The sequence below is a fragment of the Daphnia pulex genome, chromosome 10, assembly GCF_021134715.1.
Source record: "Daphnia pulex isolate KAP4 chromosome 10, ASM2113471v1".
Classification (NCBI taxonomy): Eukaryota; Metazoa; Arthropoda; class Branchiopoda; order Diplostraca; family Daphniidae; genus Daphnia; species Daphnia pulex.
Window position 1 is genome coordinate 13,076,966 of NC_060026.1, and position 18,930 is coordinate 13,095,895.

Sequence of the window (18,930 nt, forward strand, 5' to 3'; positions counted from 1 at the left end):
CTTTTATTCATTTTTCAAAATGAATGGTAACGCCCAAAAAAACCACGTAACGAACCAAAGGAAACTTCCACGTCACCGTGGACGCATCTTTTATTTTTTAAATCGTTCGTATTAATGGCAATCATTCTCTTCTTTTTTCGATTTCATTTTTTTATCATTTTCTCTCTTTGTTTAATCAACATGGCATGACGTCAAACCGGCCCCCGGGCCCCTCCAATCGATTATCAAATGGCCGGGAAAAAAAAAGATTCAGGAAAAATTATCTCATCCTTCTTGAGTTTTTATGTTATTTTATTACACTTATCAGCGGAAATTTTGTTTCAGTTTGACGGCTTCCTTTTGATATTAAAAATGGAAAATAATTTTCCACAATGAATAAAACCCAGTTTTTACAAAGCGAGCAACTGAAATCAGGCAACGTTGAGTCTCTGCCGACATAATTTTTTTTCACGACGATTTTCCCGACGTCCCGTCCCGCAAGACATTTTCGACCTATTAACAAGTTGAAAATAGTTATCCGGGTTTTCGCGATTGCCCAGTGCTCAGTAATATAAATAACAACGAACCATCTTCAGAAATGTTTTCTGTTACCTTGAGGTCTTTGGGAAGGCAGGTGCATCAACAAAATGTAAGTATATTTCCCCCCCATTCTGATAGTCTTGTGATTGGAATCATGAATTAGAAATTAGAAATGTTTCCATATGTTGGATGTTGAATACAAATCTTTCAGTTGGTATTGATAAGATTCTTTATATTTTTAAATTTGCTGCCTATGTGGATTGGGTTGTGTGAGTTCAGGTGATTGAATTTAGGCGAGCTGGTTCATGGACTGCTAATGCAGTCACAGATTTTTTCGATTATTCAGTGGTACCTTCCCCATCCTTTTTTAACCAATTTTGCATAAACTTTATGAGGTATTAATTTAATCATTTTTCTCTGTATTCAGAAATCCCTTGCTCCGCTCTTCACCTATTCCAAAAATGGGCTAAACACTGAGGCATCATTTGATACCAAGGTTGTATTTAACAGTTTTCATTTTATTGCCATTTCTAATCATCTTTTATCCACAGCCTTTCAAGCTGCACAAATTGGAAGAGGGTCCATCGACATCTGTGACCCTTTCACGACAAGATGCGCTCAAGTACTACAAAGACATGCAAATGATCCGCAGGATGGAAACGGCTGCCGGCAACTTGTACAAGGAGAAAATCATTCGAGGATTTTGTCACCTTTATTCTGGACAAGTTTGTTTCCATTTCTTTCATTTTCTTAGTACAAAATACTCAATAAAATTTATTTTATTATCACAGGAAGCTTGCTGTGTCGGTATGAGGGCCTCGATGAGGTCGTACGATGCCGTAATCACCGCCTACCGAGCCCACGGCTGGACTTACATGATGGGCGTAGATCCTGTCGGAGTCCTTGCCGAGCTGACCGGTCGTAACACTGGTTGCCAGCGAGGCAAAGGTGGTTCTATGCACATGTACATCAAGAATTTTTACGGTGGCAACGGAATTGTTGGCGCCCAGCAACCTTTGGGTGCCGGAGTAGCATTGGCTCTCAAGTACCAAGGTAAAATCGCCTATCTCATTTCACATTGAACCTAATTTTAAATGAATAACCTTCCCCAACTCAAAAAACAATAGGAACTGATGGTGTTTGCCTGACCCTGTACGGCGATGGTGCTGCTAATCAAGGTCAGTTGTACGAGGCCATGAACATTGCCCAGTTGTGGAAATTGCCCGTTATCTTTATCTGCGAAAACAACGGATACGGCATGGGTACTTCGGTGGATCGCGCTTCGGCCAGCACGAATTACTACACTCGCGGTGACTACGTCCCAGGCATTTGGGTATGTTAAATTCTCACCATCCCCAATAGCTTTTCCGAGTAATTGACCGTTTCCCGACATTTTTTCAGGTGGACGGAATGGACGTTCTGGCTGTTCGTGAGGCAACTCGTTTCGCCATCGACCATTGCGCTACTGGCAAAGGTCCCATGGTGATGGAAGTGGTGACGTATCGCTACTCTGGTCACTCCATGTCCGATCCTGGCACATCCTACCGTTCCCGTGATGAGATTCAAGAAGTCCGACAGACTCGTGATCCCATCACTGGTTTTCGCGAGCGTCTGCTAACCACCAGCTTGGCAACAGCCGAGGAGCTCAAGGTATGAAATTTCCTTTTTAAACTTTAAACCATCACCTGGATATTGACATTTTTTAAATTTTAGGATATTGACCAAGAGGTTCGCCAGGTGATTGAAGACGCCGTCAAACGAGCCAAGGCAGACAAGGAAATTGGCCTAGAAGAATTGACGGCCGACATTTCGTGCAATCCTATTGACACCCGAGTCCGTGGTGTCACGGCGTTCGATACGCTAACGCACAGACGTCTGGGCCCGGCTGTCAACAACCACTAAGTTCCTCTTCTTTTACTCTCTCTCTCCTTAATTCCTTCCTTTAGGGAAAGAAGTAAAAAACAACAAGAGACCAACAGCAGCTCTGTGGTTCGTGGACATAGTTGTTAGTAAACACGGAATGTTAATATCTTGTAAATCTGTCACAGCTTTGATTGTATCTAACGTTTCAAACAAGACAAGACACACGTCTTGAATCAAACAATAAAAGATCTGACCCTAGGTCAATACATTAGTGAATTGAAACAAACAAACAAAAATGTTTTTTTTATCAAATATTTTTTTGAGTGATTGATTGAAAGCTCTTGAAAAGTGAGTGGCGTGTGGTTTAAGGGGAACCGGAAATTATTTTTATTTTTTTTCTCGGCCATCACATGTGAAGAGTTTTATTTATTTTAAATTCCTTAGTGGACTAGTCATCATGCCAAGCCTAGCCCCTTTTATATTCCTTTTAGGTGACGACCAACTGGTGCGGTACGTCATGTTAGGTGGAAGAGGGAGGAAACTTTGCTCCCATGTTTGTGCACGGCTTTCTGTTTGAACTTTTGCCTCCGGGGTAGCTGATGCCTAGCAGGCGCCTTAATAGATCTAGGGGAAAACGGCGGATTCCGTGCAACACACGCATCAGCAAACTGTGACGCAAAGTCTATTGGAACAAACTTGACGGGGTGTGTCCTCCTCTCTTTATTTTGTGGACTCGACCATCTAAAAAAGAGAAAGAAAAAACGAACCAAATCCGAGTGGCCCATCAACTCGAGGGGGAAATGAAAGTGCCCAGAGTAACTACGCAATTTTACATTTGGCAGTCAAAAAGGGGATTATTATTATTATTATGGCAAAACTTCCTATATCCCAACATTGCGTCGGAGAAAGTCATTCGAAATCTACCGTTAAATGAAATGGCGAGTTGCGATATCTTGGTTGTATTTCAATTTCCGATTGTTGCATTTGAAAGATTTCTTTTTTGTAAAATAATTGAAACTATTTAGGGGTTAAAAACGAAACAACGGCCGCATCACGTGCTGGGTGGCTGATAATAGTTAACACAGTTGACCGAGGAAATAAATAAGTGACGCAATGTATCAAAAGGGCGTAGTGTAGTATATAGTTTTGCCTGATTATCACCAAATGCGAGAAGAGATAATAAATGTTTGTCATCAAAAATAAGCTTCAGAGAGTCTCATAAAAATTGATAACACCAACCGAGTTAATAAAAAAAGAATAAAGCCTAGGGATAATTCGTCTTGTTGGGATCGAAAGCTCTCCGTGTGATCTCGTAAAGTTGACGAATGGGAATCCAAGTAAAAAAAGAAACCCCCTCCTTATTAACTGTACGTTACGTAACGTTGCGCTACGTGAATATCCATGGATGTAACGATAAGCAATAAACATTGTAAGAGTGTATAGTCCCATAAATTGGTGTTGGAAATAGGAAATGACATTTCCTGGTAACAGGGGGAAACTCTTTCGTTATTTAGGCCTCAAATTATAACAACCAAAATTGATTATTCGTGTATGCCTATATCAGGTTGACGCAATCAACAAATAGCTCTAATCTTTATTATTTGCTCCTCGGATCAAACGACATTAAAAGCTTGGCGATAACGTCAGTAATATCCGGTTATTAACATTTTAACACGAACAAGAAAATCATTTTTTCAGGTTTTGATAGAAAAAAAAGTTGTCCATCTGCTTTGGCAACGGAAAATGAGTTTGAAGCGATACTAATTGATGTAAATGTTCACTTATTTATGGATCGTAATATGTTACCAATGAACTGTATTGCTTATGTGGTGGGCGACTGGTTAAACACGAGATTGGCTACGGTTGTTCTGTTCGCACACGGATAGACTTATCTTTAGTTTGTATTAGTTAACCACCGTTGTCTTTCAAGGTTCTTGGTTGATATTCTGAGTGCTATTACTCAGTAAATTTACAACATATTGCCATATTCAGGAAACCTGAATTTGATCCCTGACCAACTTGAGTCCTGATCGTGATAGCTGTCGCTCAGAGAGTGTATGCAAACAACATCAGCGACAGGATAACATTATCAGTGGCATAGGGATGATCATACAGGGCTGAATAATGACGCTATATTAATATTAAACCGAAATTAAAGTTCATTATGAGTGATGAGGAGCGACCAAGTTGTACTGGTCTCGACACGTTACTCGCTACAGCTCCGTTGCCGTATGTTCACATCTCCCAGTCAGAATTCAAATGAATATCATTACATCATACGCAGAAAAACATAGCTCGTTAAAATTAATCTCAACTGCGATGAATAACTAAAGCCAAACGAGAAAATTCAGGAGAAAAATACTGCTTTTTTCGAAATGTAGTCAGAATTTCGGTTCCCTAAGTATTATAGGACAATTACCCTGCAATTGTCAACGATTTTTTTATATAAATGTATATTGTCTATCCAGTTTTTTTAATTTGCTGTCAACTTAAATAAATAAATTAAAAAATTATGATAGTGAACTGCGTTGTAATCAATGGAATGGACTTGAAAACAAAAGTGCGACGCAAAATTCAATTAACTTTTATCTAACGCTATGTGTGTAAGCCTCACGATTTTACCATCGTCGTCTCAGACTCAGTCTGACATAAAATTACCTTTCCTACCCGCCCCCCTCTCTATTTAGCCAATAAACAATTGAAAGCTCTAAAAATAGATCATCTAAATTCGCTCGATCATAAGTTGGCGTGCAACCCGAGATATTATACAGTTCACAACATCTACGGTTTATCCCGATTCGTGTTGGCGTTCATTTTCGCCACACCAAATAAAAAACTTGTCTGGAAAAACAATAAAACTCGATTGTGTCTATACAGTGGCGACGTTTGGACATTGTCCTTCTACTATATACACGGATGATTGCTTTCCGTTCGATATACGATTATAAACAATACCTTTACACGAAACTCGTCCCGTTTTCCGGAGGGCTAGTCGTGCGCCTGACAACTTGTCATTACGTATTCCCTTTCACTTCCATCTAGACACACACACTGTCTTTTATATGGTGGATACACTTCTGGAACCCACGGTACGTATATATAGACATTCGTCATTCCCATGACGAGAGTCCGATAGAAAAAAAACAAAAGAAAAGAAGAGGGGCTTTTGTTTCAGTCGAGTTTCCCCTTTCGGACCTTATGGAGACTCTGCTCTATATACCAGCAAAGGAATAACATTATAAACCCGCGCGCCCTGGATCGATATGTAACCGTCGGTATAAATAGCCATCAAAAAAATTTACAAAGCGAATATAATAATCCCCTTCTTTGTCGACTGGACGCAAGAAGGGGATCGTATTTGATTGAACTAAAATATTCCAACAGAAGAATGAATTAATAATTAATTATTGCGCGAATCGAGTATAATCATATCGATCCCGCACAATGTGTGTAGATCCCACATAGCGTTAGAATAATAACAGATGTTAAAATAAGAATCATAGTCATCACGGTAATGGTAAAAGTAGCCCTAGTATACGATTGTCGTGCAGAACTCTTGATGGACGCGTTTGCGTGCCCGGCTATATACCCAGCAGCAGCAGCTCACATATATAGGGGTGGAGTGTTCCGTGCGTGCAGACGACACTCTCGTTTTTCTTTTTTCAAGGATAAAATGGAAAATCCGAGTGCACCTTGGCTACAGCGCTCGCAGGAGTCCCATCACAGCTGAGGGGGTTATACCGACGATGTCATTTCAATAAAAAAATAAAACCATTTTCTTTACCTTTATAACACAGTGTGTCTTTTTTTGTTTTCTGACTGCTGCTGACAGGGAGCTCAACTGGAACGAACAAAACCAGGCGGCGGTTGCGCACTAACGTCCCGTCCCGCAACACCCCTAACCCGAGACGGATCGGTCATGTCGTGCCCAGGTGGAAAACCAAGGAGTATATCGATCAAGCGTACTTTTTGGGATAGGTTTTCTTTTTCTTTTTTGACCATCTAGACTGTGGCACCCACCACCACTCACAGTCGCATGTCTTGAACGGGTGACCCAAGAACGCTGGACTTGTTTGTGTTGGCCTGTCCAGTTTTGGACTTTCTTGGTGTAGTGGGTGGTGGTATATCTTTTTATACATAAGAAGATGTTTGACCGAAGCGGTGGTCAGTCTTTGACGATGCGCCAGGCCGGCCAGCAGCAGCGCGAGTATCAGCAGGAATCAGGGTCGAGCCGTTCCACCAGTAGCGGCAGCGATGGAAGGAGCGGCCGACGTGGCCAACCTCATCAAATTCGTTCGGCTAGGCAATCCAGCAGTGCCACCGTTGTGCCAGCCTTCACCATCCGCTCAGCATCCCAGGGGCGTGTTCAACCGCCCAAAAGAGTCAACGTCTTCGCCGAACGGCCCAGTCCGTCGTTGGCATTCCGCCGGATTTACCAACGCGGCGATCTGCCCGTCTGCATCGTTCACGAAAGTCGACTCTACCGACTGGGATGGAAGGTATTATAATAAAACCTGTATTATTAGTTACCAATGCAATTCAACTGGTTATCAGTACAACTTTTGTAGACAAATCAAAAACGACCTTGTCCAGCAGAAAGTCATAGAGGATATGAAAGGACGTCTGATCCGATTATCGGATGCAGACGATGTTTTGTTTGTTGTTTTCGTGCGTCCGTGATTTTCGTTTGCGGGAGAAAAAACTGGATCACTATTAAAAGAATTACAAGTTGTCGTGATGAAGTCGTCCCTACTCTCTTTCTATAATATTGAACGACGTGTGTGTTGTATTTATACATTCGAGGTCGACATTTGAGACTGGCAGCGGCGGCACGAAATGTCGTCCGTGCACACATCACGATCGTGTCTGCTGGCCATCACTGAAGAAAAGAGGAGAAACCTGCTTTTTTGGGGGCTTCGTGCAAAGCCGTGCGTTGACCGTTCAATCAAATCGCCATTGGCTATTGTTTGCAACGGCGAAATAGAGAACATAAGGCTTGTCGCTCGTCATTTAGTTTCTAATCCGTCAAATTCGTTTTTTCCCCTTATTCCGGTTGAGTTTAGCAACTCGTCGAGGGTGGTCCCGCATTCATTTGTCACACGCCAACTTTGTTTGTCGTTCAAAATAAAAATGTGTTTGGAATTTTGATTCGAAATAGGTGGAATTGGATACACTAGACTACGAACATTACCTGCCGCTTTTTCTTGACGGCCTGTGCGAGACTCAGCATCCGCACGAATTCCTGGCGCGCAAAGGAGCTGAAGATCTCATCACCAGAGCTCCGGATCGTGTCACTCCGCTCCTGCCCGTCATCATCCCACCGCTGAGACGTACTATTTGTGGATACTAATAAAATCAAAGTTAACATTTTAATTCCATCAATTTGTGAATTAGGAGCTCTAAACACTCGCAATCCTCGTGTCATCTGCTCGACATTGAAAATTATCCAATTGATCGCCACCTGTTCCAAAGAGTCTGGCCGTGCATTCCTACCTTACTACAAATCTCTGTTGCCCATTCTCAACTTGTTTAAATCCGTTAATCGTAAGATATAATTATCTTGATCAGTTTTAATTACAGAAATAAATTTGTATTTTTGTTAAAAATCACAGTCAATCAAGGGGATGGCATCGATTATTCTCAGCAAAAGAATTCCAATCTGGGCGATCTAATCCAAGAGACTCTGGAAATGTTGGAAAAGAGTGGAGGATCCGCCGCCTTTGTCCTAATCAAGAACATGGTTCCCACTTACGAGTCCTGCGTCTGGAAATGAATGTGAATTCACATTAACAACATTTTTTTGTTTTTCTCTACATTTTCGCAACTTTATCGGATTTCTCCAGAAAAATTTTCAAACCCTAAATCAATATGTATGTATTGACAGACCAAAGAAAAATGTAAGCCACGATCCCGATTGAGTTAAAAATATACAGTTTAATGGATACAGGTACTAAGGTATTAATCACTATTTTAGATCCGTATGATGTGTATATGTATAAGTAGCTGTTAATATGGTATGATCTAGTTACGTAGTAGCTATAGGAGTATATCACTGAGATAGAATAACATTTTAAAAAACTAAACAAAACATAATAATAATTTCTTTTCTTCTGCTTCTTTCTTTTTTAACTTTGTTGATATTTGTTTTCTGGTTTCGAGAAATATAAAAGGGCCGCCAGTGACATTTAGTTGTCCATTGTGCATGATCAGGTGTACTTGACGCCGTGAATGTCCAGCGTGTGTTGCTTGTACTCGGCGGATGAATGGAGGTTGAAAATGGCAGTGCAGAAACAGCAACAAAGGCAGCCGTTCGGTTCAGAATGAGTCGTTTTGACGTGGTACCGGAGGACGGAAATATTGTGACAATCCTCGCCACAGTGCGGGCAAAAAGGTACTCGGGCATTTCGGGGGCGTTCACCTAAAGGCGATATGAATTTCTCTATTTAAATAATCAGAAAGTTTGATGAGAAAAAAAAGAAAGGATGTTGTTACCTCGACACTGGGATTGATACGGTCTAGGTGTGGGATCCGCTCGGGGTGGAGGAACTCGTTCTTGAACAGGTTCTTGGCGGGAATGGGTCGACTCGGTTCTCTCAAGTTCTTCGTTGGCTATGGAATTCGGCGGAGTCATGTCGGTCATGACCAAATGCTCCGTTTTTCTTTCTTCCGGCATTTCCGTTTTGAAACAACCTTCCGGAAGTTCCACCATTTTTCGTTTCTTGAGGCCTACATCCGATGGATTGCTGCTGCTACTGGAGGCGTTGCTGGCGAAATTCGAAATAGCCAGGCTCAAATCGAGGCTGGGTAAAGAGGCGGATGTGGTAACGGTCGTGGTAACTGGCGTGATTGAGGGAGTCGAAGGATACACAGAGAGAAGAGGGGGTGGAGTAACCCTTTTGCTGGAGAGGGGTTTCTGTAGAGCTGCTGCTAGAAATTGGGTTTCTTGCAGGCTGGTGTCATTTTTATTGCTATCTGTTTTTCTGCTCAATGATGATGTGCATTCTGGTCCTAGCCCTTTAACCTAAATTGAAAAAAGATGGGAAAACATGTTAAAATCCATGGTAACAAAATTAGATAATGCTTTACGAATATACCTGTAAGGTTTCTGCAGTCTTGAGAAAGGAGGGTAGCTGAGCATCACAAAGGGAAACCTCCCCTGAATAGATGAATGTCAATAATGCATCAATATCTTGGTAGTTTAAACCACTAAGAACAATGGCTACATTGGGTGAAGATATCTCCTTGAATATCTGCCTGAAATAATTGCTGGTGGCTGACAAAACAACTCTGTGGGCCTGCGTGATGAAAAAATGAATGAGTTTTCAAATGAAAATGTGCAAACATCAAGTCCAATAACTCACCAAAAATCTGTGACCCTCGCAGAATAAACTGGTGTCTACAAGATCACCATTGTTTCGAAGAGCTTCAAGAGATGATGAAACTGTGACTGGAAAATTATTCCAACGAATTTTCAGCTGCGGCGAGCTATCCATTTGGTCGTAATGGACGTTTTTATATGAAATATTCCGTTTCTAGGAAATTGCTCAACAGGTGAACGAAGCGGCGTAGTCACCAAAAGTAGAATGTTAATGTAATCAAACAATTACGTAAAAACGGTGTGAACGATGCACCACGACAAATTCAAATGTTTTTAAAGACAGAAAAGAGATTGACTTCAAATCTGATTTGTGATAATTTCGTTTCAAGTATTTTAGGTCTCACAGCCGCTCGCCGTTTTGTTGTGATTCGTCTGATATAAAAAAAATTACAAAGTGACATGACATCCGATTCTCAATGTGGCGACTTGGCAACATCTGAAAAACGGTTGGAACATTCGAATAACATTTCGTTTTTTGCGATACCTTCTTTTGTTTCATCTGATAAGCCAATGGATTCAGTCGAGTCAGAGTTGCTGAAAAATTTGGAGAATCTCTTTGGATTTCATTAGTAAGTGCAAATTACGATATTTTTTAAATTGTTGCCACGAAATTCAAAAAGAAACTGACATTTCATGTTGAAAGTAAAGGGAAAAAATACCAGGACCTCAGTACTCAAGATTTTATAGACGTTTACAAGATTTTCTTCCGAATTTACGATACAGCGTGGCTTTTGAGTGATGGCAAACCCCAAAGCGTTCTCTTAAAACAAATTATAAGGTTTCTCGTTATTTTTATCTATGTTTTTTCTGTTTCCCTGGAAATGAAGTTTGGCTTGTCAGTTTTTTACAGCGTATGGAACTTGGCCACTTGATTCTTAAAGGTGAAGATTTGCTCGATTGCAAGAAAAACTGCCGACTCCTTGGTGCAATTGTTTCAAAATTGGAAAGTAGACATAACGGGACACAAAATATCCAAGCTGCTGTTCGAAAAGTAAAACTAAAGAAAATGTAGAAATAGCTTTTAAATAAGAAGAACAATTTTTGTGATATTTGCTGAAACATTGTTTTGAATAACTTTATTTTTATTTCCACAGATCAGATTATTGAAACCTAAAACTGCTTCTGAGAAAAATCTGCACAAACAAACTTCATCTGCTTCCAGTGGAGAAGAAGAGCCCGTAAAGCCAGAGCTAGTTGTTCCTCACAAAGGAAGAGAGTTGCCGAGAACACCTCCTAGTAGACCTGGATCTGATGCTGGTGCCTCTGAATTCGTTAAACCAAAGCTTCCTCCGTCTCCATTGGCTGCTCATCAGATTCCATTTTCTAAACCAGCCAAAATAGGTAACAACAAATTTCTCAAAGAACAATAATAAAAACAGTCATTAATAAACATGTTCGCCATTGCAGTATCTACAACGAAGGGTTTTCGTCCAATTCTTCCCACCAAAGAGATACCGCGAACACCGTTGAAAAGCCCTAGTGTTCCAACACCAGTTGACACTTGTTTTCCAGGCCATAATTTGACAGTCGATTTTTCATCGGCGCGTCTCACATCTTCCAACACTTCCACGCCTTACGATCATCACAAATCCCGAAATCAGTCTTCATCTGGCGAAGGCGACGCCACTTTTGTAATTCCCTCAAAACGAGGTGCAATGGTAAACTGCGGGAAAGTTGACGAAATGAATTCTGAAAGTGACGAAGACGTGTTTGAGAACAGTAATGAAATGGAGGGCACTTACGTGAAAGAGACGAAACCGGGAAAACCTGCAAGCGTGATTGATGAGAGCACATGGGTATTAGGGGAAACAAACAAATCAGAAACTGAAAAAGTGGCCCCAACAGAAATGTTGCCTGGACTTCACAATACTTTCGCCCTTCCCAAGAAGAATGCTGGAAAATCTCAAAAAGTTAACAAAGGAAAAACCTCTCCAGAAGTTGAGGATGATGTAAAAACTGCTCCTGTGGAGAAAGAGACGCCAGAAACGGTTGAAACTAATGGTGATGTCATTGACACTGTCGCTGCAAAGGGGAAAAAGGGAAGAGGAAAGAAGCCTGGCAAAAAGGAAGTTGTCGAAGAAAATCATCTGAACGGAGTCGAAACTGAATCCCCAGTTGCAGAAGTTGAATCTGAAGAATCATCCCCGGTTGTCGAAACCAACGTGAAAAAAGGACGAGGAAAGAAAGCTGCTGCTGTGAAGAAAGGCGCTGTTGAGGAAATATCTATTAGTACTGGACCTGAAGTTCCAGAAACCGAGGTGAAGAAGGGACGAAACAAGAAACCAAGCAAGAAGGAAACTATCGAAGAAAATCAAGAAGAACAAGTCGTCGAAAAACATCTTCCAGCTGAAGTAGAAGCTGCAGCTCCAGTTGCTGAAACCAAGGAGAAAAGAGGACGTGGAAAGAAAGCTCAACCACCAGTAGCAAAATCTGAAGAAATGAGTTCATCACCCGAAGTTAATCCTGAACCAGTTGAGGAAACTGCACAAGAAAAGGCTGTCAAGGTGGTTGCAGAGCCTAAATCAAAGCCTGGACCAAAATCTAAAACAGGGCCTAAATCCAAAATGGAAACTAAACCAACTGAAGCGGAATCTGAAACTACTCAGGTTGTTGAACCAGAAGTTGTGGAGAAGAAAGGGCGAGGGAAAAGGGGTAACCAAGTGCCCGATACAGCGCCTCCAACCGCCACAGAAGTGGATACTGATCAACCCGAAGTCCAAGCTCCGCTAGTCGTTGCTGCAGCAACTGAAGTTTCTCCAGCTCCTGAAGTCAAGAAAGGACGTGGAAAAGTAAAGGCCACAGTCGAAGAAGTCCCAGAACCAAAGGAATCAGAAAATCTAGTCACAAACGAACCAGACACTAAAGAGAAACGGGGCCGAGGCAGACAAGCTTCATCGAAAGACGGAACCGAAAAAGCTGCCAAGGCCAGTGAGGAGCCGCTACCTAATGACGAGACTGAATCTCCTCTTCCCGCATCTCCTGTAGCTGAAACTAAAGAAAAGCAAGGCAGAGGACGACAGGCCAAGGCGCAAGCTGAAGCTCCTGTCGAAGAAACGACCGAAGCTGCAGAAGTTGTTACAGCCAAAAGAGGGCGTGGTAAGAAGGCAGCCGCTCCAGCTGCGTCCAAGGCTGACGCCGAGGAGGAAGCAGTTGAAGAGGTTAAGGAGACTAAACCTAAAGGAAAGAAAGGAGCCGCTGCTGCCAAGAAACATGTTGAAGAAGAAGAGAAACCTGCAGTCCCAGAAGAACCAGTTGCGTCCAAGGTTGACGCCGAGGAGGAAGCAGTTGAAGAGGTGAAAGAGGCTAAAGCGAAGGGAAAGAAAGGAGCTGCTGCTGCCAAGAAACATGTTGAAGAAGAAGAGAAACCTGCAGTTCCAGAAGAACCAGCTGCTCCTGTTAAAACTGTGGTGGAATCGCCGGAAACTTCGAAAGCTGTTCCAGCCAAGAGAGGTCGCGGAAAGAAGGCAACCCCACTGGCCAAGGTGGCTGATGAATCGGATGAAGAAGCCGAGGCAGTTGAAGAGGTTAAGGAGACTAAACCCAAAGGAAAGAAAGGAGCCGCTGCTGCCAAGAAACAGGTTGAAGAAGAAGAGAAACCTGCAGTTCCAGAAGAACCAGCTGCTCCTGTTAAAACTGTGGTGGAAACGCCGGAAACTCTGAAAGCTGTTCCAGCCAAGAGAGGTCGCGGAAAGAAGGCAACCCCACTGGCCAAGGTGGCTGATGAATCGGATGAAGAAGCCGAGGCAGTTGAAGAGGTTAAAGAGACTAAAGCCAAAGGAAAGAAAGGACCTGCGGCGAAGAAACAGGCTGAGGAAAAAGTTGCTGCCGTTCCGGAAGCAACAACGGAAAAAACCCAGAAAACTACCAAAAGAGGAAAAGCTGCTGTTGCTACTCCGGATGAATCAGAGGCGAGTCCACCCAAGAAACCAAAAGGAGCACCGCTCGAAACGGAAGGTGTTAGGAAGTCTTCAAGAACCCAAGTGGTCAAGACTTATGCAGATGAATCTTCAGAGTCACTTGATCAGCCCGCTTCCAAGAAACGTGGCGGAAGGAAGAAGGCAGCAGCCAACGCCATTAATGCAGTCGCTGAAGAGGCCGAGGATAACAAGAAGAAGCCAACCAAAAAAAAGGCAGCCTCCGAGTCTCCTGAACCTAAACCGGAGCCACCCAAAGTCGAGAAAGTTGCCGCTAATAAACGAGGTACCAAACGTGAACAACCGGAAGAGGCTGAAGCTGCTCTTCCGCCGGCAGCTGAAGAGAAGAAACGAGGAGCCAAGAAAGATGACAAAGCCCCGGAACTTCCTCTGCGAGTCGTCAATGGACTGGAAGAAGATAGTGAAACAAATTCGTCGAAGCGGAGTAAAACTTCCGAGGATGCCGAAGCTGCTGCGGAAGAGCCGGAGAAAAAGGCTGGCCGAGGACGTAAAAAGAAGGAAGAACCGCAACCTGTCGAGACTGAAAACAAGTCCCCAGACGACGGGAAGAAGAAAGGCAAGCGCGGCGGAAAAGAGGAAATTGCTGAGGTTGAAAAGAAGAAACCCGTCGGTCGAAAGAAGGCGGCAGCTGCTGCTGCTGTTGCTGTTGTCCAGGAGGAAGAACCAGAGGCTGTGGCATCACCGGTCCAGACGAAACAACGTGGCAAACGTGGTGCAGCCCAGGTAAACTTGAATTACGATTTTATTTTGTTGTTTTTCATTGAAGCTAAAGAAATTTTTGTTAATGTCGTCACAGGCTGCTGATTTTGTCACCGTAATCTCTGGCCAGAATTCGACGGATCCTTCGCCTAAGGGTTCTCCCGTAGTGAAAGTGCGTCGTTTGAAATTGGTGGAAGAGAAGCAAGCTCAAGCTGAATCCGACGAAGAAGAAGTTACTGTACCTGTTGCTGCTACCAAGCGCACTTATACCCGCCGCAACAAATGAACAAGTTTTCGAATTATTCCTTTAATTACGTGTTTAATAACCTAGCTGGGTGATTGATTATAACCTTCTCTCTATTGTCATTCATCTAAACGTTTTTCGCCTTTCCATTTAATTTTTGTGCTTTTAAGTTGCCTTTCAGTTCGTTGCTCCAGCTGTTCATTACCGTAATAAACATTCGGATCCGTTATGAATCAAATCGGATGTTTATTGATGAATGTGTGAAGAATGAACGGCATCTAAATAACCAAATAGTTTCTAAATATGGCGACCGAGACTGAACAATCAGAGATAGGGAGTACTACGGTCATTAAGATAAATTAATATGTTCATATTTTAATTTAGTTACTTGAGTGGTAATCCTGTGTATTGATTGGATAGATTGGTTTCCCTAATACCGAGTTGACATGGTATGTTTTACAGCTCTATTCTAACAGTTAAGAGAGTAAGTAATTTTAAAGTAAACAACCTTAATTTTAATTTGATTTTCAACAGATAAGAAACAGTCTAAAAAAGAATCCATAGTTAATCTAAAATTGTTTCAAGGGTATTGGATCAGACTGTATAGTCGTAGAGCTAGCCATTTGGAGCACATTGACGTAATGAAGAACACTTGAGCTTCACTTGAGCTTCACTTGACGGTTAACGGTTATTGCTTTCATGTAACATATGTTACATATACAAGACAGCTGATCTTAAAGGGAAAAGGCATTTTTAAAAATTTTTGAAATCCCGCCAATAGCGGCAGCTCGCCGTCATTGAAAAGTGAAAACGAATCCACTTTTGTTATCCTTACTAGTTGCAATATGGTCAGTTTTGGTCACGTGACGTGACTGTAAGTATAATGACGGAGAAAGACCTATGGTACCACCACAAGGCACAAACTGGCACTCATATCTAACCGAACTTCCGAGAGGCGTTATTCCAGTTTCCATTTTATACCAACTCAAATTTCTTTAAGTGTGTTTAAACGTTAACTAATTTTCCTAGGGTGAAATAGTGACTGTAGGCTACGTGACTATTGTGTAAAAGTGTAAATGGAATGTTGAAACGAGCATTTGGGTACGCTGTCGTTGTGTTTTCCATCAGTGCGTTTACGATCTATTGTGCTTCTTATCTCACAGTATCTCGACCGAGTTTTCATCGAAAGTTTTTGAGCAAAGTAAGAATAAAATTTTAATCGAGTTTTAGAAATTTTACATCAATTAAAGTCGTCTTTTTATTTTTAGGCTTCTCGACTAGATGATGCCAATTTCCTTGCCATTAATAAAAGTAATAACATCGCACAAATGCAACATGATACTTGTAAAGCGATTCGACCTTTGAGTCACAGACGCAAGACATTACTTTTATGGACGCCCGTCTCCTTCACATGGAGTATCCGGTGGTCTTTGAAAAACTGCCCCGCGGTCAAAGGTTGCCGATTAATTAGCGATCGGCGCCTTTTGAACGAGAGTGACGCAGTCATATTCCACTTCCGAAATGGGTCATTTGATCGCCTGCCGACATGTCGCCGGCCTGATCAACGTTACGTTTATTTGAATTTCGAATCTGCCATTCGTAGTAGAAGTAGTTATCCTTGGGGAAAGTTACCTCGACACTTTTTCAATTTGACGGCCACTTATAGATCCGACTCTGATTTCGTTGGATTAGCCTTTGGTGGGTTTCAATTTGAACCCAAGGAAAAATTTATGATCCAACAACAGGCCGCCGACTGGACAAATTATTATGGGATCAATATAACATCCAAGACGAAAACAGCCGCCTGGTTCGCGAGCAACTGTAAAACGTCAATCAACCGAGAAGGATACGTCCGTGAACTTCAGAAATACATTCCAGTCGATGTCTTTGGCAAATGTTTGAAAAATCCCAAGACCTGTCCCAGAAAAAAGCAAAAGGAGTGTGACGACATGTTGAAACGAGAGTACCTTTTCTACCTGAGCTTTGAAAATTCCTTTTGTCCAGATTACGTCACTGAAAAATTTTACAGGGCCTTTGAAACAGGAACCGTTCCAGTTGTGTTTGGCGGAGCCAACTATTCCTTGTTTGCACCGGCACACTCCTACATTAACGCCAGGGATTTCAAGACACCCAAACTGTTGGCCGAATATTTAATCCAACTCAGTCGGAACTTGAATCTTTATTCCCGCTACTTTGACTGGAAAGGGAAATTCAACTTGCGAAAAAGTTCCGGTTGGGCTTGTAAATTATGCAAAATGCTCCACACAGATCTCAGAGTGACGGCTGCTAAAAGTTACGAGGATATTGGGGAATGGTTTTTCGATAAAAATACCTGTGAAAATTATCAATGGGAAAATGTGAGCAGTTAAATGTTTGGGATTCCTCGTTCTGTGCGTTTCTATTTGCGTTCATAGGAAAAGTTTCGAAAAGAAAATTCCCTTTCGGCGTCTGCAGAAATCCCGCTAAGAGAAATCCGCTCCGTGAAATTTATTCAATTTTCATTCATTTATATTTCATTCATTTAAAACAAATAAAAAAGATGTTTTTTTGTGTAATTGATCATTGATGTGTTCCAACATCCAACATAGTCTCGGGGGTGGTACGGAGAAGGTTTTATTTCGAACCCGTAATAAAACCTTCTCCGTACACCCCCCCGAGACCAGGCTGGTGTTATCTCAATCTGCTACTACAGAGCAAACCGAAGAAAATAAAAATAAAAACCCATGTTATTTCAAAATTTTAAATTAGGCAATCCAAACGGCGTTTCATGTCTCTTGCCCTTATTTTGACAGGTACTGTAAACACACGTTTTTGTGCAACAATGCTCGACTACAATGCGCATGTAGCAGTGAAAAAAATATTTGAAATATTTCCAGCCACAACTGAATTAGACGCGAATGAATTTTCTCCCATTTCTGATCTCTGACCGGCATTCTGCAAATCTGGCAATCAAAATCAGTCTTTTACTTGAAGAGTCTACATTTTTGCAGATAGAACTTTGAAAATTAGTTTGTGTATTCAGTAAGTATCAAATTTTAATAGACTTTGATTAATTAGAAGCGAATAAATTTCCTTCCCTTCCCCTTGACTTCTTGATTCGAATTTGAAAAACTGAAGCTGAGAATTCCATGAGTTGTGTTGTGAACGTTGTGAATGAAAACGACATTCTTGTGCTGTAAGAGAGTGATCGGCGAGTAGTAAAAGATTTTCTTTTTGTTTTTAGTTATTTGATGACTGTCGTAAATGTTGATGCAGAAGGACTCGTGCTGCACGGAAGAAATTTTAATCAGCACGGTAAAATGCCAACCTCATGTTCGGATCTGCAGCGAATTGGACATAAACTGAACGGATTTTTTATGGTGAAAAGTGTGAGGAAGATGGAAACGGTTTACTGTGACTTTTATCCTAATAACAATTGTACAACAAGTTTTTTTTTTTTTTTAATTCATTATCGATTGTCTAAATTGTCTTTTGATTTGCAGATATACAAAAATGGATCGGGTACGCCGTTGTCAAATCGGAGCCCGTTTATTTCTTCGTCAAGAGTAGTTCCAAGTTCGACACTATCAACAGCCCGATTCAGTTCAAAATGCAGCGGGAGAACGAGGGAAATGCCTTTAATTTGGAAACAGGGATATTTACGGCACCACGACCGGGAATTTATTTCTTCTCTTTCATAGGACTGGCGGATTTTCTAACTTCTTCATCTAAAGTTTTGCTAGGAGTTAGCCTTCAATTGAACAGGGATTTCAAGAGGGATTCAGTGGGAATGGCTTATGTTGACGATTTAAACACCACAGATCGAAAAAGTACAGTGACCATTCAGTCTACGCTGAAATTAAAAAAAAACGATCAAGTCTGGGTGGAGATTACGTTCATGGAATCGTCAAGTCTATTTGGCACCTATTTCACCGGTTTTCTGCTGGAGGAGGAACTTTCCCCATTTCTAAATTGAGTGTTGAATTGTTGATCATCCGACATGCACAAAGCGATCATCGACTGTCAGAGGACAGGAAAATGAATTTTTCATTGGACTATACAATAGGGAATGGAAGGCATAGGATGAATTTTCTATTTGATTAATATAAATTTCTCTTGAAAATTTGACTGCGTATGCAAATGGACTGAATACAATAATAGATTAACAACGTTTCTATCTGAAATAAAACATGAAGATGCGATAAGTAAAAAACTGGCTTTGATAGCCAGATTTTTTTTTAATTCTGAAAGTTCAATCAGAGTAGACCAACTGGTTTGAGGACTGGATAAATATGTTACGAGTTTGGTGATTG

General features: G+C 41.6%; 5 protein-coding genes across 9 annotated transcripts; 4 read left to right on the forward strand and 1 right to left on the reverse strand.

Moving 5' to 3' along the window:
* Nucleotides 1-64: 64 nt before the first annotated feature.
* On the forward strand, nt 65-2,668 carry LOC124205423 (probable pyruvate dehydrogenase E1 component subunit alpha, mitochondrial). 2 transcript variants are annotated; one of them, XM_046602870.1, is made up of 7 exons: nt 65-628; nt 947-1,015; nt 1,071-1,244; nt 1,311-1,572; nt 1,647-1,852; nt 1,921-2,169; nt 2,233-2,668. In XM_046602870.1, exons 1-7 carry the CDS (start codon nt 578-580, stop codon nt 2,419-2,421), a joined length of 1,200 nt encoding a protein of 399 aa, XP_046458826.1. In that variant the 5' UTR covers nt 65-577; the 3' UTR covers nt 2,422-2,668. The 2 variants fall into 2 exon arrangements, with proteins under 2 accessions (XP_046458826.1, XP_046458824.1); XM_046602868.1 differs by having other exon boundaries at nt 410-628; nt 1,071-1,572.
* Nucleotides 2,669-6,409: 3,741 nt separating this feature from the next.
* LOC124203580 (parkin coregulated gene protein homolog) lies at nt 6,410-8,452 on the forward strand. The gene is made up of 4 exons (XM_046600253.1): nt 6,410-6,881; nt 7,541-7,712; nt 7,777-7,926; nt 7,995-8,452. Exons 1-4 carry the CDS (start codon nt 6,528-6,530, stop codon nt 8,153-8,155), a joined length of 837 nt encoding a protein of 278 aa, XP_046456209.1. The 5' UTR covers nt 6,410-6,527; the 3' UTR covers nt 8,156-8,452.
* On the reverse strand, nt 8,241-10,004 carry LOC124203579 (protein bric-a-brac 1-like). Its single transcript, XM_046600252.1, has 4 exons — nt 9,744-10,004; nt 9,477-9,677; nt 8,875-9,403; nt 8,241-8,800 (listed from the first exon to the last, which is right to left on the reverse strand). The coding sequence occupies exons 1-4, from the start codon at nt 9,873-9,875 to the stop codon at nt 8,589-8,591; spliced, it is 1,074 nt and encodes a 357-aa protein (XP_046456208.1). The 5' UTR covers nt 9,876-10,004; the 3' UTR covers nt 8,241-8,588.
* A 140-nt stretch (nt 10,005-10,144) lies between these two features.
* Nucleotides 10,145-14,871, forward strand: LOC124203577 (nucleolar protein dao-5-like). Of its 4 annotated transcripts, XM_046600248.1 has the most exons (7): nt 10,145-10,329; nt 10,404-10,538; nt 10,601-10,751; nt 10,855-11,101; nt 11,168-13,284; nt 13,516-14,418; nt 14,492-14,871. In XM_046600248.1, the coding sequence occupies exons 1-7, from the start codon at nt 10,160-10,162 to the stop codon at nt 14,678-14,680; spliced, it is 3,912 nt and encodes a 1,303-aa protein (XP_046456204.1). In that variant the 5' UTR covers nt 10,145-10,159; the 3' UTR covers nt 14,681-14,871. The 4 variants fall into 4 exon arrangements, with proteins under 4 accessions (XP_046456204.1, XP_046456203.1, XP_046456206.1 ...); XM_046600247.1 differs by having other exon boundaries at nt 11,168-14,418; XM_046600249.1 differs by having other exon boundaries at nt 10,218-10,329; nt 10,409-10,538; nt 11,168-14,418.
* A 107-nt stretch (nt 14,872-14,978) lies between these two features.
* On the forward strand, nt 14,979-18,026 carry LOC124203578 (4-galactosyl-N-acetylglucosaminide 3-alpha-L-fucosyltransferase 9-like). Its single transcript, XM_046600251.1, has 2 exons — nt 14,979-15,839; nt 15,907-18,026. The coding sequence occupies exons 1-2, from the start codon at nt 15,720-15,722 to the stop codon at nt 17,005-17,007; spliced, it is 1,221 nt and encodes a 406-aa protein (XP_046456207.1). The 5' UTR covers nt 14,979-15,719; the 3' UTR covers nt 17,008-18,026.
* The last annotated feature ends 904 nt before the right edge of the window (nt 18,027-18,930 follow it).

Coding starts and splice junctions, on each gene's coding strand:
- LOC124205423 (XM_046602868.1), top strand. CDS start 578: ATGTTTTCTGTTACCTTGAGGTCTTTGGGAAGGCAGGTGCATCAACAA. Junction 629..946: donor GGCAGGTGCATCAACAAAAT/GTAAGTATATTT, acceptor CTCTGTATTCAG/AAATCCCTTGCTCCGCTCTT. Junction 2,170..2,232: donor CAACAGCCGAGGAGCTCAAG/GTATGAAATTTC, acceptor TTTAAATTTTAG/GATATTGACCAAGAGGTTCG.
- LOC124203580 (XM_046600253.1), top strand. CDS start 6,528: ATGTTTGACCGAAGCGGTGGTCAGTCTTTGACGATGCGCCAGGCCGGC. Junction 6,882..7,540: donor TCTACCGACTGGGATGGAAG/GTATTATAATAA, acceptor GATTCGAAATAG/GTGGAATTGGATACACTAGA. Junction 7,927..7,994: donor CTTGTTTAAATCCGTTAATC/GTAAGATATAAT, acceptor TAAAAATCACAG/TCAATCAAGGGGATGGCATC.
- LOC124203579 (XM_046600252.1), bottom strand. CDS start 9,875: ATGGATAGCTCGCCGCAGCTGAAAATTCGTTGGAATAATTTTCCAGTC. Junction 9,678..9,743: donor GCGAGGGTCACAGATTTTTG/GTGAGTTATTGG, acceptor TTCATCACGCAG/GCCCACAGAGTTGTTTTGTC. Junction 9,404..9,476: donor AGACTGCAGAAACCTTACAG/GTATATTCGTAA, acceptor TTTTCAATTTAG/GTTAAAGGGCTAGGACCAGA.
- LOC124203577 (XM_046600247.1), top strand. CDS start 10,160: ATGACATCCGATTCTCAATGTGGCGACTTGGCAACATCTGAAAAACGG. Junction 10,330..10,403: donor AATCTCTTTGGATTTCATTA/GTAAGTGCAAAT, acceptor TCATGTTGAAAG/TAAAGGGAAAAAATACCAGG. Junction 11,102..11,167: donor TTCTAAACCAGCCAAAATAG/GTAACAACAAAT, acceptor TCGCCATTGCAG/TATCTACAACGAAGGGTTTT.
- LOC124203578 (XM_046600251.1), top strand. CDS start 15,720: ATGTTGAAACGAGCATTTGGGTACGCTGTCGTTGTGTTTTCCATCAGT. Junction 15,840..15,906: donor ATCGAAAGTTTTTGAGCAAA/GTAAGAATAAAA, acceptor TTTTATTTTTAG/GCTTCTCGACTAGATGATGC.